General features: G+C 44.5%; 1 protein-coding gene and 1 long non-coding RNA gene across 2 annotated transcripts in view; one reads left to right on the plus strand and one right to left on the minus strand.

Annotated features, from left to right (window-relative positions):
* LOC147873757 (uncharacterized) overlaps window positions 1-17,488 on the minus strand; it is a 65,457-nt gene that overhangs the window by 35,553 nt on the left and 12,416 nt on the right. The window lies entirely within an intron of this gene.
* On the plus strand, window positions 7,834-10,773 carry LOC147873760 (uncharacterized). Its single transcript, XM_087349635.1, has 2 exons — window positions 7,834-9,661; window positions 10,587-10,773. Exon 1 carries the CDS (start codon window positions 7,839-7,841, stop codon window positions 8,517-8,519), a length of 681 nt encoding a protein of 226 aa, XP_087205761.1. The 5' UTR covers window positions 7,834-7,838; the 3' UTR covers window positions 8,520-9,661; window positions 10,587-10,773.

Here is a 17,488-nt window from a genome sequence, read left to right on the forward strand (position 1 = left end):
TACGGGCCGACGCCGAGTAAGGAAGGGTCGGCTACGTGAGCGAGCACCGGGTACGTGGACCGGGGCGGCTGAGGAGCCAGCGAGAGTCCAGTGGGGTGCTACGGGCCGACGCCGAGTAAGGACGGGTCGGCTACGTGAGCGAGCACCGGGTACGTGGACCGGGGCGGCTGAGGAGCCAGCGTGTGTCCAGTGGGGTGCTACGGGCCGACGCCGAGTAAGGACGGGTCGGCTACGTGAGCGAGCACCGGGTACGTGGACCGGGGCGGCTGAGGAGCCAGCGAGAGTCCAGTGGGGTGCTACGGGCCGACGTGTAAGAGAAGAGTGTGAAGAGCGGAGCTCGGGGACCAGATAGACTCGATGGACAGTGCGAGAGAATGTGTGTGTGTGTGTGTGTGCACAAAGACTCGAGTGTATTGTTGTAGAGAGTTGACTGTATGTGCAGACCACTGTAACTGATTTAGTTTGATGTGAATAAATCAGGGTTGACAATCCAAGGTCGCAACGCCGACCCACGTTACAATATAAATATAAGAATACGTAGTATAAATTAGTATTTCACGTGTTCCGAATTTCGTGTTGCATTTAAAAGGGCACTGATGCTATAATAGCATTGGAAGGTAATAAGATGTATCTTTTTTGACTACAGGTGCCTGAGGAGAAAAGCGATAACAACCATGGAGAACGTTAAGACATTGATAGACGATCTGATTGGTGATGGAAAGAAAGAAAATTGTGGAGAACAAATATAAGCAGAACCTTTATTTATGATAATAGCTCATTTCGCTCGCATGGAGAAAGAGCTGGAGGTCCTTCGTGAGCGAAACAAAGACGTCGAGGACATGAGAACAAAAATCAAGAACTTAGAGAAGCGAAAAGTGATTGACAATAGAAGCACACACGAAACGATAAATGGTCTGATTCATGTAGTATCAAATATCATGGCCGAAAGCGTCAACCTGAACGAGCAGATTCAGAGCTTACGTGACTGCCACTATCAGAACTTGGCGCCAGCCTGCAGTGAGAACTGGGACGAGGACTGCAGTGACAAAAGGGACGAGGACTGGAGTGAGAACTGGTACGAGGACTGCAGTGAGAATTGGGACGAGGACTGCAGTGAGAATTGGGACGAGGATTGCAGTGAGAAAAGGGACGAGGACTGCAGTGAGAACTGGTACGAGGACTGCAGTGAGAATTGGGATGAGGACTGCAGTGAGAAAAGGGACGAGGACTGCAGTGACAAAAGGGACGAGGACTGCAGTGAGAACTGGGACGTGGACTGCAGTGAGAAAAGGGACGAGGACTGCAGTGAGAACTGGGACGAGGACTGCAGTGAGAATTGGGACGTGGACTGCAGTGAGAAAAGGGACGAGTACTGCAGTGAGAACTGGGACGTGGACTGCAGTGAGAATTGAGACGAGGACTGCAGTGAGAATTGGGACGAGGACTGCAGTGAGAAAAGGGACAAGGACTGCAGTGAGAACTGGGACGTGGACTGCAGTGAGAAAAGGGACGAGGACTGCAGTGAGAACTGGGACGTGGACTGCAGTGAGAAAAGGGACGAGGACTGCAGTGAGAACTGGGACGAGGACTGCAGTGAGAATTGGGACGAGGACTGCAGCGAGAATTGGGACGAGGACTGCAGTGAGAAAAGGCACAAGGACTGCAGTGAGAACTGGGACGTGGACTGCAGTGAGAAAAGGGACGAGGACTGCAGTGAGAACTGGGACGAGGACTGCAGTGAGAATTGGGACGAGGACTGCAGTGAGAATTGGGACGTGGACTGCAGTGAGAAAAGGGACGAGGACTGCAGTGAGAAAAGGGACGAGGACTGCAGTGAGAATTAGGACGAGGACTGCAGTGAGAAAAGGGACGAGGACTGCAGTGAGAAAAGGGACGAGGACTGCAGTGAAAATTGGGACGAGGACTGCATTGAGAATTGGGACGAGGACTGCATTGAGAAAAGGGACGAGGACTGCTGTGAGAATTGGGACGAGGACTGCAGTGAGAACTGGGACGAGGACTGTAGTGAGAAAAGGGACGAGGACTGCAGTGAGAATTGGGACGAGGACTGCAGTGAGAATTGGGACGAGGACTGCATTGAGACAAGGGACGAGGACTGCAGTGAGAACTGGGATGAGGACTGTAGTGAGAAAAGGGACGAGGACTGCAGTGAGAATTGGGACGTGGTTGCATTGAGAAAAGGGACGAGGACTGCAGTGAGAAAAGGGACGAGGACTGCATTGAGAAAAGGGAAGAGGACTGCAGTGAGAATTGGGACGAGGACTGCATTGAGAAAAGGGACGAGGACTGCAGTGAGAACTGGGACGAAGACTGTAGTGAGAAAAGGGACGAGGACTGCAGTGAGAATTGGGACGAGGACTGCAGTGAGAATTGGGACGAGGACTGCAGTGAGAAAAGGGACGAGGACTGCATTGAGAAAAGGGACGAGGACTGCATTGAGAAAAGGGACGAGGACTGCAGTGAGCATTGGGACGAGGACTGCAGTGAGAACTGGGACGAGGACTGCATTGAGAACTGGGACGAGGACTGCATTGAGAATTGGGACGAGGACTGCAGTGAGAACTGGGACGAGGACTGCAGTGAGAATTGGGACGAGGACTGTATTGAGAATTGGGACGAGGACTGTATTGAGAAAAGGGACGAGGACTGCAGTGAGAATTGGGACGAGGACTGCATTGAGAAAAGGGACGAGGACTGCAGTGAGAATTGGGACGAGGACTGCATTGAGAATTGGGACGAGGACTGCATTGAGAAAAGGGACGAGGACTGCATTGAGAACTAGGATGAGGACTGCAGTGAGAAAAGGGACGAGGACTGCAATGAAAATTGGGACGAGGACTGCATTGAGAAAAGGGACGAGGACTGCAGTGAGAATTGGGACGAGGACTGCAGTGGGAACTGGGACGAGGACTGCAGTGAGAATTGGGACGTGGACTGCAGTGAGAATTGGGACGTGGACTGCAGTGAGAAAAGGGACGAGGACTGCAGTGAGAACTGGGACGAGGACTGCGTTGAGAAAAGGGTCGAGGACTGCAGTGGGAATTGGGACGAGGACTGCAGTGAGAAAAGGGACGAGGACTGCAGTGAGAAAAGGGACGAGGACTGCAGTGAAAATTGGGACGAGGACTTCATTGAGAAAAGGGACGAGGACTGCAGTGAGAATTGGGACGAGGACTGCATTGAGGAAAGGGACGAGGACTGCAGTGAGAATTGGGACGAGGACTGCAGTGAGAACTGGGACGAGGACTGTAGTGAGAAAAGGGACGAGGACTGCAGTGAGAATTGGGACGAGGACTGCAGTGAGAATTGGGACGAGGACTGCATTGAGGAAAGGGACGAGGACTGCAGTGAGAACTGGGATGAGGACTGTAGTGAGAAAAGGGACGAGGACTGCAGTGAGAATTGGGACGAGGACTGCATTGAGAAAAGGGACGAGGACTGCAGAGAGAATTGGGACCAGGACTGCATTGAGAAAAGGGACGAGGACTGCATTGAGAAAAGGGACGAGGACTGCAGTGAGAATTGGGACGAGGACTTCATTGAAAAAGGACTAGGACTGCAGTGAGAACTGGGACGAGGACTGTAGTGAGAAAAGTGACGAGGACTGCAGTGAGAACTGGGACGAGGACTGCAGTGAGAAAAGGGACGAGGACTGCAGTGAGAATTGGGACGAGGACTGCAGTGAGAATTAGGACGAGGACTGCAGTGAGAAAAGGGACGAGGACTGCAGTGAGAAAAGGGACGAGGACTGCAGTGAAAATTGGGACGAGGACTGCATTGAGAAAAGGGACGAGGACTGCAGTGAGAATTGGGACGAGGACTGCATTGAGAATTGGGACGAGGACTGCATTGAGAAAAGGGACGAGGACTGCTGTGAGAATTGGGACGAGGACTGCAGTGAGAACTGGGACGAGGACTGTAGTGAGAAAAGGGACGAGGACTGCAGTGAGAATTGGGACGAGGACTGCAGTGAGAATTGGGACGAGGACTGCATTGAGAAAAGGGAAGAGGACTGCAGTGAGAATTGGGACGAGGACTGCATTGAGAAAAGGGACAAGGACTGCAGTGAGAATTGGGACGAGGACTGCAGTGAGAACTGGGACGAAGACTGTAGTGAGAAAATGGACGAGGACTGCAGTGAGAATTGGGACGAGGTCTGCAGTGAGAATTGGGACGAGGACTGCAGTGAGAAAAGGTACGAGGACTGCAGTGAGAATTGGGACGAGGACTGCATTGAGAAAAGGGACGAGGACTGCATTGAGAAAAGGGACGAGGACTGCAGTGAGCATTGGGACGAGGACTGCAGTGAGAACTGGGACGAGGACTGCATTGAGAATTGGGACGAGGACTGCATTGAGAATTGGGAAGAGGACTGCAGTGAGAATTGGGACGAGGACTGTATTGAGAAAATTGACGAGGACTGCAGTGAGAATTGGGCCGATGACTGCATTGAGAAAAGGGACGAGGACTGCAGTGAGAATTGGGACGAGGACTGCATTGAGAAAAGGGACGAGTACTGCAGTGAGAATTGGGACGAGGACTGCAGTGAGAAAAGGGACGAGGACTGCATTGAGAACTAGGATGAGGACTGCAGTGAGAAAAGGGACGAGGACTGCAGTGAAAATTGGGACGAGGACTGCATTGAGAAAAGGGACGAGGACTGCAGTGAGAATTGGGACGAGGACTGCAGTGAGAACTGGGACGAGGACTGCAGTGAGAACTGGGTCGAGGACTGCAGTGAGAATTGGGACGTGGACTGCAGTGAGAATTGGGACGTGGACTGCAGTGAGAAAAGGGACGAGGACTGCAGTGAGAACTGGGACGAGGACTGCGTTGAGAAAAGGGTCGAGGTCTGCAGTGGGAATTGGGACGAGGACTGCAGTGAGAAAAGGGACGAGGACTGCAGTGAGAAAAGGGACGAGGACTGCAGTGAAAATTGGGACGAGGACTGCATTGAGAAAAGGGACGAGGACTGCAGTGAGAATTGGGACGAAGACTGCATTGAGGAAAGGGACGAGGACTGCAGTGAGAATTGGGACGAGGACTGCAGTGAGAACTGGGACGAGGACTTCATTGAGAAAAGGGACGAGGACTGCAGTGAGAATTGGGACGAGGACTGCAGTGAGAATTGGGACGAGGATTGCAGTGAGAAAAGGGACGAGGACTGCAGTGAGAACTGGTACGAGGACTGCAGTGAGAATTGGGACGAGGACTGCAGTGAGAAAAGGGACGAGGACTGCAGTGACAAAAGGGACGAGGACTGCAGTGAGAACTGGGACGTGGACTGCAGTGAGAAAAGGGACGAGGACTGCAGTGAGAACTGGGACGAGGACTGCAGTGAGAATTGGGACGTGGACTGCAGTGAGAAAAGGGACGAGGACTGCAATGAGAACTGGGACGTGGACTGCAGTGAGAATTGGGACGAAGACTGCAGTGAGAATTGGGACGAGGACTGCAGTAAGAAAAGGGACTAGGACTGCAGTGAGAACTGGGACGTGGACTGCAGTGTGAAAAGGGACGAGGACTGCAGTGAGAACTGGGACGTGGACTGCAGTGAGAAAAGGGACGAGGACTGCAGTGAGAACTGGGACGAGGACTGCAGTGAGAATTGGGACGAGAACTGCAGTGAGAATTGGGACGAGGACTGCAGTGAGAAAAGGGACAAGGACTGCAGTGAGAACTGGGACGTGGACTGCAGTGAGAAAAGGGACGAGGACTGCAGTGAGAACTGGGACGAGGACTGCAGTGAGAATTGGGACGTGGACTGCAGTGAGAAAAGGGACGAGGACTGCAGTGAGAACTGGGACGTGGACTGCAGTGAGAAAAGGGACGAGGACTGCAGTGAGAACTGGGACGAGGACTGCAGTGAGAACTGGGACTAGGACTGCAGTGAGAAAAGGGACAAGGACTGCAGTGAGAACTGGGACTAGGACTGCAGTGAGAAAAGGGACGAGGACTGCATTTAGAAAAGGGACGAGGACTGAAGTGAGAACTGGGACGTGGACTGCAGTGAGAAAAGGGACGAGGACTGCAGTGAGAACTGGGACGAGGACTGCAGTGAGAATTGGGACGAGGACTGCAGTGAGAATTGGGTCGTGGACTGTAGTGATAAAAGGGACGAGGACTGCAGTGAGAAAAGGGTCGAGGACTGCAGTGAGAATTAGGACGAGGACTGCAGTGAGAAAAGGGACGAGGACTGCAGTGAGAAAAGGGACGAGGACTGCAGTGAAAATTGGGACGAGGACTGCATTGAGAAAAGGGACGAGGACTGCAGTGAGAATTGGGACGAGGACTGCATTGAGAATTGGGACGAGGACTGCATTGAGAAAAGGGACGAGGACTGCTGTGAGAATTGGGACGAGGACTGCAGTGAGAACTGGGACGAGGACTGTAGTGAGAAAAGGGACGAGGACTGCAGTGAGAATTGGGACGAGGACTGCAGTTAGAATTGGGACGAGGACTGCATTGAGACAAGGGACGAGGACTGCAGTGAGAACTGGGATGAGGACTGTAGTGAGAAAAGGGACGAGGACTGCAGTGAGAATTGGGACGTGGACTGCATTGAGGAAAGGGACGAGGACTGCAGTGAGAAAAGGGACGAGGACTGCATTGAGAAAAGGGAAGAGGACTGCAGTGAGAATTGGGACGAGGACTGCATTGAGAAAAGGGACGAGGACTGCAGTGAGAATTGGGACGAGGACTGCAGTGAGAATTGGGACGAGGACTGCAGTGAGAAAAGGGACGAGGGCTGCATTGAGAAAAGGGACGAGGACTGCATTGAGAAAAGGGACGAGGACTGCAGTGAGCATTGGGACGAGGACTGCAGTGAGAACTGGGACGAGGACTGCATTGAGAACTGGGACGAGGACTGCATTGAGAATTGGGACGAGGACTGCAGTGAGAATTGGGACGAGGACTGCAGTGAGAATTGGGACGAGGACTGTATTGAGAATTGGGACGAGGACTGTATTGAGAAAAGGGACGAGGACTGCAGTGAGAATTGGGACGAGGACTGCATTGTGAAAAGGGACGAGGACTGCAGTGAGAATTGGGACGAGGACTGCATTGAGAATTGGGACGAGGACTGCATTGAGAAAAGGGACGAGGACTGCATTGAGAACTAGGATGAGGACTGCAGTGAGAAAAGGGACGAGGACTGCAGTGAGCATTGGGACGAGGACTGCAGTGAGAACTGGGACGAGGACTGCATTGAGAACTGGGACGAGGACTGCATTGAGAATTGGGACGAGGACTGCAGTGAGAATTGGGACGAGGACTGCAGTGAGAATTGGGACGAGGACTGTATTGAGAATTGGGACGAGGACTGTATTGAGAAAAGGGACGAGGACTGCAGTGAGAATTGGGACGAGGACTGCATTGTGAAAAGGGACGAGGACTGCAGTGAGAATTGGGACGAGGACTGCATTGAGAATTGGGACGAGGACTGCATTGAGAAAAGGGACGAGGACTGCATTGAGAACTAGGATGAGGACTGCAGTGAGAAAAGGGACGAGGACTGCAGTGAAAATTGGGACGAGGACTGCATTGAGAAAATGGTCGAGAACTGCATTGAGAATTGGGACGAGGACTGCAGTGAGAATTGGGACGAGGACTGTATTGAGAATTGGGACGAGGACTGCATTGAGAAAAGGGACGAGGACTGCAGTGAGAATTGGGACGAGGACTGCATTGAGAATTGGGACAAGGACTGCATTGAGAAAAGGGACGAGGACTGCATTGAGAACTAGGATGGGGACTGCAGTGAGAAAAGGGACGAGGACTGCAGTGAAAATTGGGACGAGGACTGCATTGAGAAAATGGTCGAGGACTGCAGTGAGAATTGGGACGAGGACTGCAGTGAGAACTGGGACGAGAACTGCAGTGAGAATTGGGACGTGGACTGCAGTGAGAATTGGGACGTGGACTGCAGTGAGAAAAGGGACGAGGACTGCAGTGAGAACTGGGACGAGGACAGCGTTGAGAAAAGGGTCGAGGACTGCAGTGGGAATTGGGACGAGGACTGCAGTGAGAAAAGGGACGAGGACTGCAGTGAAAATTGGGACGAGGACTGCATTGAGAAAAGGGACGAGGACTGCAGTGAGAATTGGGACGAGGACTGCATTGAGGAAAGGGACGAGGACTGCAGTGAGAATTGGGACGAGGACTGCAGTGAGAACTGGGACGAGGACTGTAGTGAGAAAAGGGACGAGGACTGCAGTGAGAATTGGGACGAGGACTGCAGTGAGAATTGGGACGAGGACTGCATTGAGAAAAGGGACGAGGACTGCAGTGAGAACTGGGATGAGGACTGTAGTGAGAAAAGGGACGAGGACTGCAGTGAGAATTGGGACGAGGACTGCATTGAGAAAAGGGACGAGGACTGCAGTGAGAATTGGGACCAGGACTGCATTGAGAAAAGGGACGAGGACTGCATTGAGAAAAGGGACGAGGACTGCAGTGAGAATTGGGACGAGGACTTCATTGAGAAAAGGGACTAGGACTGCAGTGAGAACTGGGACGAGGACTGTAGTGAGAAAAGTGACGAGGACTGCAGTGAGAACTGGGACGAGGACTGCAGTGAGAAAAGGAACGAGGACTGCAGTGAGAATTGGGACGAGGACTGCATTGAGAAAAGGGGCGAGGACTGCAGTGAGAATTGGGACGAGGACTGCATTGAGAAAAGGGACGAGGACTGCAGTGAGAACTGGGACGAGGACTGTAGTGAGAAAAGGAACGAGGACTGCAGTGAGAACTGGGACGAGGACTGCAGTGAGAAAAGGGACGAAGACTGCAGTGAGAAAAGAGACAAGGACTGCAGTGAGAACTGGGACGAGGACTGCAGTGAGAAAACGGACGAGGACTGCAGTAGGAATTGTGACGAGGACTGCAGTAAGAACTGGGACGAGGACAGCAGTGAGAATTGGGACGAGGACTGCATTGAGAACTGTTACAAGGACTGCAGTGAGAACTGGGACGAGGACTGCAGTGAGAACTGGGGCAAGGACTGCAGTTAGAATTGGGACGAGGACTGCAGTGAGAACTGGGACGAGGACTGCAGTGAGAACTGGGACGAGGACTGCAGTGAGAACTGAGACGAAGACTGCAGTCAGAATTGAGACGATTACTGCAGTGAAAAAAAAGACGAGGACCGCAGTGAGAACTGGGACGATGACTGCAGTGAGAACTGGGACGAGGACTGCAGTCATAATTGGGACGAGGACTGCATTCAGAACTGGGACGAGGATTGCATTGAGAACTGGGACGAGGACTGCAGTCAGAACTGGGACGAGGACTGCAGTCAGGACTGGTGCAAGAATTGCAGTGAGGAGTGGAACGAGGATTGCAGTGAGGACTGGTCAAGGACTGCAGTGAGAACTGGGACGAGGACTACAGCGGCCAGGGCGCTGACCAAGGCAGATTAGATGTGGCTGTTCGTTCTGCAAGTGCTGTCGAACATTCAGAGATCGGCCTTCCGAGGCTCAAGGACTTCGATCCGCTCCAACTTCTGGGGGCAGGAGGCATTTACGATTTCTTGTAGTAAAAACTTCACAAATTAACTGTGGATTTCTCTACTTATACAATATGGCCCTGATTTTGTGAACCGCTCCAGTAGCAGTAAATCAGCTGAGACAACAGCAATGTAAGTGAGAAGAGTGGAGCTTAACCTCCGTCTAGGAACACTCACGCGACTTACATTTACGCAAACGAATCTGCAGAAACAATAAATATTTTAGACGTCAGTTACAAGAGTTACTCCATTCAGACATTTGCTAATATGAACAAGTGTTGTTGGATCATAATCTTCCTAAACTCAGAGCCAAGTCTTGATTAATAATGTTCTATAAAGATTTAGTGTCAGAATATCAGAGAACGTTTATTGCTTCAGGAAGATGGTTACAAATTGCTCGGAATTTTGTTCTGCCGAGCCTAAGGCAATCAAAATTTTCTGTCAACGATAATTTTCTCTTTCTGATGACGGGTGATTGACATTCTTCTTGAATGTCATCTGCGAAATGTTGTTAGTGGAAATCGATTCCCTACCAAAGGTAAAGGGCCAGAGGAGGGCGATCAAAATAAGATGGAACCCATATTCAGAAATAACCTGCTTCTCCCTTTGATGTAATTGATATTATAATTTTCTGTTGTGATAACGCTCTACTAAAATATTTCACGATCACCGTTGATAAATGACTAATAGATGGCGATACGCTCTTGAACAACATTTCTTTATGTTTGAATATTGATTAAACAGCATTCATTGAAGGACTGCGAAAATTAACTTGTGTTTTCAAGTTGGTGTGACTGGGTCAGTGACCCTCCGAAGACGATTCAAAGCATAAACATTATAGGAGTATGTGTTTAACAAAAATAATTCTGATTATGTATAATGTATTATTACACATAGAAAATACCGCAGAGCTAAGTGGGCTTTCTTTCTGTTTGTGTCACCCGACACGGCCATTCATAGAAGACATACTTTATTATCTTATCAACATCATATTAAGTAAGTTCCAATACATTTGAATTTACTTGCTAATTTTTTGATTTTGTTATTGGTATTGCAGGCATGCTCTTAAATCGCTCCAGTCTTGATGCCTAATGGATCGCACTGAAGAGGGAGTTCTCCGCATTTCTGAAGTTTGGGATGTGATGAGTGATATTTTGGGTGCTTCAATTTATTGGAATTCAGCTTGTAACATTAACAATTTATTTTAATTATTTCCAATAAATGATATTTACCATTGAAACATATACTTGAATATAAACAGATTATTTGATAAACAGCTACATTTTTAACCATTTGTATAATTTTTAAGTTTTCCCAAAATATATTCTTATATCTGCATGTATGTCATCACTTGACTGTCGCAGTATTATGCAGCAATGAAGATTTATGTGACATTACTAATACTTGTAGGAAAACTAACTCAGTTAGAACTTCATTCTTCACAGGCTGCATCCCTCAGACTAAGACACAAAACATTCAGAAACAGTTCCTTTGCAATTTTCAATCCACTCGAACTGTCAGCAAATTACTGTAGTTGCGGAAACATTCTTTATTTTCTGTGGCACCGTGTTTTGTCTTTCTCAGGAACATAAAGAGAATGGGTGGAAAACCTGGAAACAAAACTAAAATGTTAAGGAAATCATGCTTTAAAAGGAAATGTTCCCAATGTATCGTGATATGAAGGATTATCAAAAGGGGCAAGAGTCGAGCCGATGCGCTGATGCTGACAGGCAGAGGCAGACACTTGATGGGTTGAATAACTGCAAGGAAACTGAGGCTGACACTCAGGAACATTCGAGTTAATACAAAAGATCACCGTACATAAAATGAATGCACAGTTAACATTTCTCGCAATAAACTTTGCTCGAGAAGGAAACAATACTTGCTGAAACAGAACACAGCAGAAATGTAATTAAGAGGGTAGTAGTTTGTTGCTAACTACTCACTTTCCATTCTGTCAGCAAATGACTTTCTGGGTTACCTTTTAGATGCATTAAGTGAACAGGTATTTTTTATATTAATATTGGTATTCAGTAAATATCTCTCTATTAATTTTAACTTTACTTAAGTGTTACAATTTTATAGTTCCTGGAAGGTCTTGATGGTAGAAGCAGACCCTCTGGATGGAGGAACTCGATATAACGATATTAAGTGGAGATTTTCTGGTCATTAGATACTAAAATGCACTGAAATCTATGACTGATATGCTAATGGTAATAATGAATGGACATTGCAAATGGTGTCATAATGCTGCAATGTGTCTGCTGTTATACCATAATTAAACGAAAAAAGTCTACAGTCTCTTACAGCTAAGAGTTCTAAATCTGTGTTGCTTCTTTTTCAACGTGAACATGGCCTTTGCAGTTGTTCCCTCCTTGAGAGCCTTAAGTGCGTCTTCGTACTGACAACAAAGAGTTTGTCTTGATGCCAAGTTTTTCATACTCCAGATGCCTTCATACGCCAGGCGATGAAATTAATTATGTGTCATGACAATAATTAATGAATAATAAATGCAGATTCATTGCCTGACACCTCTGCAATAAATAATATATGTGCGTGTGATTCTTAATTGCATTCATTTCATTTAAGGATTGTGATCTACTCCTAAAATCAATCCAAGATGAAGCTCCTATAAACAAATGGTCACAATTGCCTTGTCAGAGGCTGCAGCAATGAAGCATCAGTTCAGACGTAATATTTGGACAGGAATAATTGGTGATCACATTAAGAGTTAGTGTTTAAACTCTTGGGGTGTCTTATATACATTTTCAGTAGAATTACCTTGAATACTACTGGCTGTACCATTGACAGTGTAAAAAAAAACTGTGTGGTTTACGCAAGGCTAAGCTCCTGTTCATTTACCTGCAACATAAAGCAGCTTTTGCACTCTCATCACACACATTGATGGATGAGATAAACCAAATCGACTTTGTGGCCCGATTTTACATCTACCAACTCCTACCTGTGGGGGAATCTGAACGGCATAATTTTGTTGGAAAGAGTCCACATGAATTACTACCTTTGGCATTTGATTCAGTGGCTGGGACAACAGTAGCACATATGACTGGAATTTTTCATTGCACTACTATCAGGAATTCTTGGTGTATCAGAGGTAATTTATGCACTCAATGGAAGAAGCAGTATTTTCAGATTTTTTTTTTGGGGGGGGGGGAGGGGGGGCTTTTTGAAAGTTAAGATGCTGTTAAACTATGCTTAAGTACAAAAATGAATGTGCGTCTAATAAGCTGTTTTACTTGTCTCATTTGATTTACTGATGCTTCCAATTCTCACTAATCAGGTGGTTACTGTGTCAGGGTTTAATATTAATATTAAACCTCGACCCGACACAGTAATACTTCTAGATGTCTTCCGCCAGACACGTCATGTCTCTATCAACTCATCACCGACTAATATTGAACATCAGATGAACCACGCCATATAAAAAACAATACCTTCGTTCTAATATATAAGAGTAATCTGATAAGAACATTTCAATAAACTGCATAACATTGTAAATGATTGTAATTCGAGTTTTAAATTTACCAATCTAATTTATACCTGAGGACGGTTAAATATAACCGAAACATGTCGTAAGAGACGTTCCAATATGTAAATCGATCATTCGATGCGGAACGTGAAATGATATTTTAAATATTTTATATTTTATTATCTTATTAAAATTGTGATTTGACGGAAAATATTAAAATATTAACATAATTCACAATATGACGCAAATATACTACCTTATGTCTCATTGTATTGTTGAGTGAGTGCATCAGTTCATGACGTTTGTAATTCATTACGGTTATTGTCTTATGTCTAGGTGGTATTTATTTTTAAGTTAAGTACTTTAGGTTAGATGGTTTTGTAATCTAAGAGTTGGTTGATTTTGAGTGGGATATGTTGTTTTGTTGTGTCTTATTGTTTTTGTTGTGTCCTTTTTTATTGTTTTGTTCTGTCTCATTGTGTTGATGTATCTCATTGTTTTGTTGTGTCCCTTTTTTATTGTTTTGTTCTGCCTCATTGTGTTGATGTATCTCATTGTTTTGTTGTGTCCCTTTTTTATTGTTTTGTTCTGTCTCATTGTGTTGATATATCTCATTGTTTTGTTGTGTCTTATTGTTTTTGTTGTGTTCCTTTTTTATTGTTTAGTTCTGTCTCATTGTGTTGATGAATCTCATTGTTTTGTTGTGTCTTATTATTTTTGTTGTGTCCCTTTTTTATTGTTTTGTTCTGCCTCATTGTGTTGATGTATCTCATTGTTTTGTTGTGCCTCATTGTTTTGTTGTGCCCTTTTTTATTGTTTTGTTCTGCCTCATTGTGTTGATGTATCTCATTGTTTTGTTGTGTCCCTTTTTTATTGTTTTGTTCTGCCTCATTGTGTTGATGTATCTCATTGTTTTGTTGTGTCCCTTTTTTATTGTTTAGTTCTGTCTCATTGTGTTGATGAATCTCATTGTTTTGTTGTGTCTTATTATTTTTGTTGTGTCCCTTTTTTATTGTTTAGTTCTGTCTCATTGTGTTGATGAATCTCATTGTTTTGTTGTGTCTTATTATTTTTGTTGTGTCCCTTTTTTATTGTTTTGTTCTGCCTCATTGTGTTGATGTATCTCATTGTTTTGTTGTGTCCCTTTTTTATTGTTTAGTTCTGTCTCATTGTGTTGATGTATCTCATTGTTTTGTTGTGTCTTATTGTTTTTGTTGTGTCCTTTTTTATTGTTTTGTTCTGTCTCATTGTGTTGATGTATCTCATTGTTCTGTAGTGTCTCATTGTTTTGCTGTGTCTAATTGTTTTATATCTTATTGTAGGTCACTGCCACCGGGTATAAACCCATTTGCAGTCAATAATAAATAATAATAATAATAATAATAAAAGTCTCGATATGTGTGTTAAATATTTTTTCATCCTCTTAGTTCATAATTGTCTTGAATTTTTAAATCTGTCAGTCATTTGTCCCCTTGGACTGGGTTATTTAGTGGATTTTGTTACCTCCTTGAATCCACTGAAATATTTACACTGTAAAAAATTTCTTACAGGTATGTGGTTTTCAGTGGTCAGCTACATACAGAGAACTCATCTCAGGTCATGGTTACGCAAATAATCAACTAATTATGTGGAAATATCCATCAATGACAAAGGTAAATGATCATAATTTTAGTGAGATGAAATGTTAATAGAGAAGGGATTGAAAATGAATTGGTTATTTCTGAACGGTTTGTATTGGGAGATGTCTACAAAAGTTCACTCAGGATATTTTCATGTATTTTAAAATTATACATATATAATTGTTTAGTTGGAAGATAGATTTATTTCACACTTATTTTTGAGCATCCTGTGGCTGAGATTTAATTCTTGTAGAACAGGCTCGTGAAACCAGCCACTTTTGTATATTATTGTCTTCCTGTCTGACTTAGTGTTTAGCACCACAAACATGATGTTCCTGATGCCCAGTCAGGCACCCATTACCAAATATTTTGTAAACGAAAGTCTTCTTCCCCCACTCTCTATTTGCTTCATCATAAATCATGGGTCAGTATACATACTTATGCCGCAGTACATGGCACCAACATGAGAACCTGAAATCTCAGAAAATGTTTATCCAATACTGTCATGGCAAACTTTGTAATTTATGGTTATTTTGATATTGTTCCCATCACCTTTACTCTGCCATGCTTGAGGGAATGAAAGAAGAAAATGGGGTGGTTTTCCTGGCCTCTCAATTTGGTCTCAACCCACAACTCCTATGGTTCTTCCTCTTGACCTTTCTTCTGTCTCTGTTGTGTTTCTTAACCTGTCATTCCCATCTTTATCACAGCCTCCATTGTGAACATATTCCTTTCACTTTCATGTTCAAAGCCTTCTTTGGGATTTGTCTATTATTCATTCCTAATAAACCATTGTCCACACCATTTCCTTCTGTTCTTTGCTAGTTTTCCTTCCATGGCATTTAACTTAGATTCTCTTTCATTTTTTTAAATTTTTTATCCTATCTCTTTTAGTATTTCAGTCTTTGCTTCTTAAAAATTGCATCTCTGCTGCCATTAATCTAGTAGTTAAGGAGTTTACTATTTAACATAAGAATTATGATCCTTAAATTTGGATTGAAACTCTTTTATTTTCATCATTGCACTGGGTGAATATTTTAAATTTGTACAGGAACCACAGACATTAATAACTTCTGTGGTCCCCGTACAAATTTATAAAGTATTTCCATAAAATATTTTTCATCTAAATGTCAGACAGGATCTTGTCGTCCAAACAAAACACTAACACAACACGAATACCGGTACCACCTTCTGCAGGCAGAGTCAGTTTGTATTTTTACTCCAAGAGTTTATTGCCAAACCCCAAAGCTGGAGAACTGGTTCTTGCACAATTTTATCAGTAAAATTAGAGCATTGATTAAGTTAATTAAATCAAGTCTTGAATTAATTTCAGGTTGCCGAATTAACTGGACACACAGCACGGGTCTTGCAACTGGCTATGTCTCCAGATGGAGATTAACTTGTAGATCAGCCTGTGCCTTACTGGTTAGTTACATATTGAGACAATACCTTCCGTGTAAGATCTGAAGCTTTCACGGGGACTAAGTATAATGAATTCTTGGGCTACCAACAGTGTAAGGTTTTTTCCTCCATTAAAGCAACTTACAAGGCTGGTAGCCCGAGAACAATTCATTAAACTTTCCTTATTCATTTTTATGTACACTGACTGGTACATTTTTCCCCAAAAGCTGATCTTCAATTCTAGCAGAATAATATAGAAAAATTTATGGGAATCAGTTTAGGCTGTAGCTCAGCTTTCCTTGTGTTCAAAAATTGTTATAATGTGGAAAGGTTGAGAATTTCTCCTCTTTGAGAATGCAGGAGTGATGAAGTACCTGACTTAAGATAAGGGTCAATTCTGGGCTTTTGTGGTAATGAACACTGCCTGATGTTTCATAATCTCACAGATTTTCGTGAACAGCTGAATAAAAAAATGTAGTTTGTTAGTCAGGACTTGCCATAAGATATTGAAATTTGTGTTCAATCTCTGAGTGAAATATGTCAGACTGTATTCTGGTATCATTAAAATATATAAAATTATTCTATTTCACTTACTTCATCATCCAAATTATAAACTAAAGTATTCTGAAAAACTGGATTCTGCTTCTGTCATCAGATACAAAAGCAAAAGGGGATAGAAATCCTATCTTTTGGCCCTCCTGCCTAAGACCTGCTCCAGATTAAAAAAAAGAAAAGAATTATATCCTCCCTCTTCAATACTGGAAGATTAGAGCAGAATTCAGCTTCCAGACACTGTGGTCTTAGTATTTAATAATTCAGAAGATGGACAATGTGCGAAATTGCAATTCTGCACATTATACTTCACAATCACCAAAATACTTTAGACTCTGATTAGATTTCTTGTTTTATATTCAGAGTCCTGTAAAGCAGTATGAATTCACAAGAAAAATGGTTGATGAAGTGTTGCAATAAATAATACAAAATTTAATACAGATGAAAGAAAACACTGTCCTGATTGAAAGTTACATTCTTCTATCACTCAAGGTTCAGACACAGCCATGTGCACCAGTCTGGCCTCTGACAAATCCCCACGCCCAAAGCACACATCTTCTGTAGCAGCTAACCCTTTGAAAGTGTGACAGAGTTCAAATATTTTGGATCAGCAATAACAAAAGAAAATGATATTCACAAGGAAATTAGAAGTGAGATTGGATTACAGAAATGCTTGCTACTTCTCAGTTCAAAATATTTTGTCTTCCTGTTTGATTTCCAAGAACATAAAGATTAATATAAAAAACAGTAATTTTACCTGTTGTTTGTATGGGTGCAAAACCATGGTCTCTCACTTTGAGGAGAAGAGGGCGTTGATGAGGATAATTGGGCCTAGGACAGAAACGGATAGGGCATAGTGAAAACTGCATAATAATGGGCTTAATAATTTGTAAGGTAAAA

This window comes from Zootermopsis nevadensis, unplaced genomic scaffold (genome assembly GCF_977971745.1).
Source record: "Zootermopsis nevadensis isolate Lab colony 2312 unplaced genomic scaffold, Znev_1.0 Znev_ptg000016l, whole genome shotgun sequence".
Taxonomy (NCBI): domain Eukaryota; kingdom Metazoa; phylum Arthropoda; class Insecta; order Blattodea; family Termopsidae; genus Zootermopsis; species Zootermopsis nevadensis.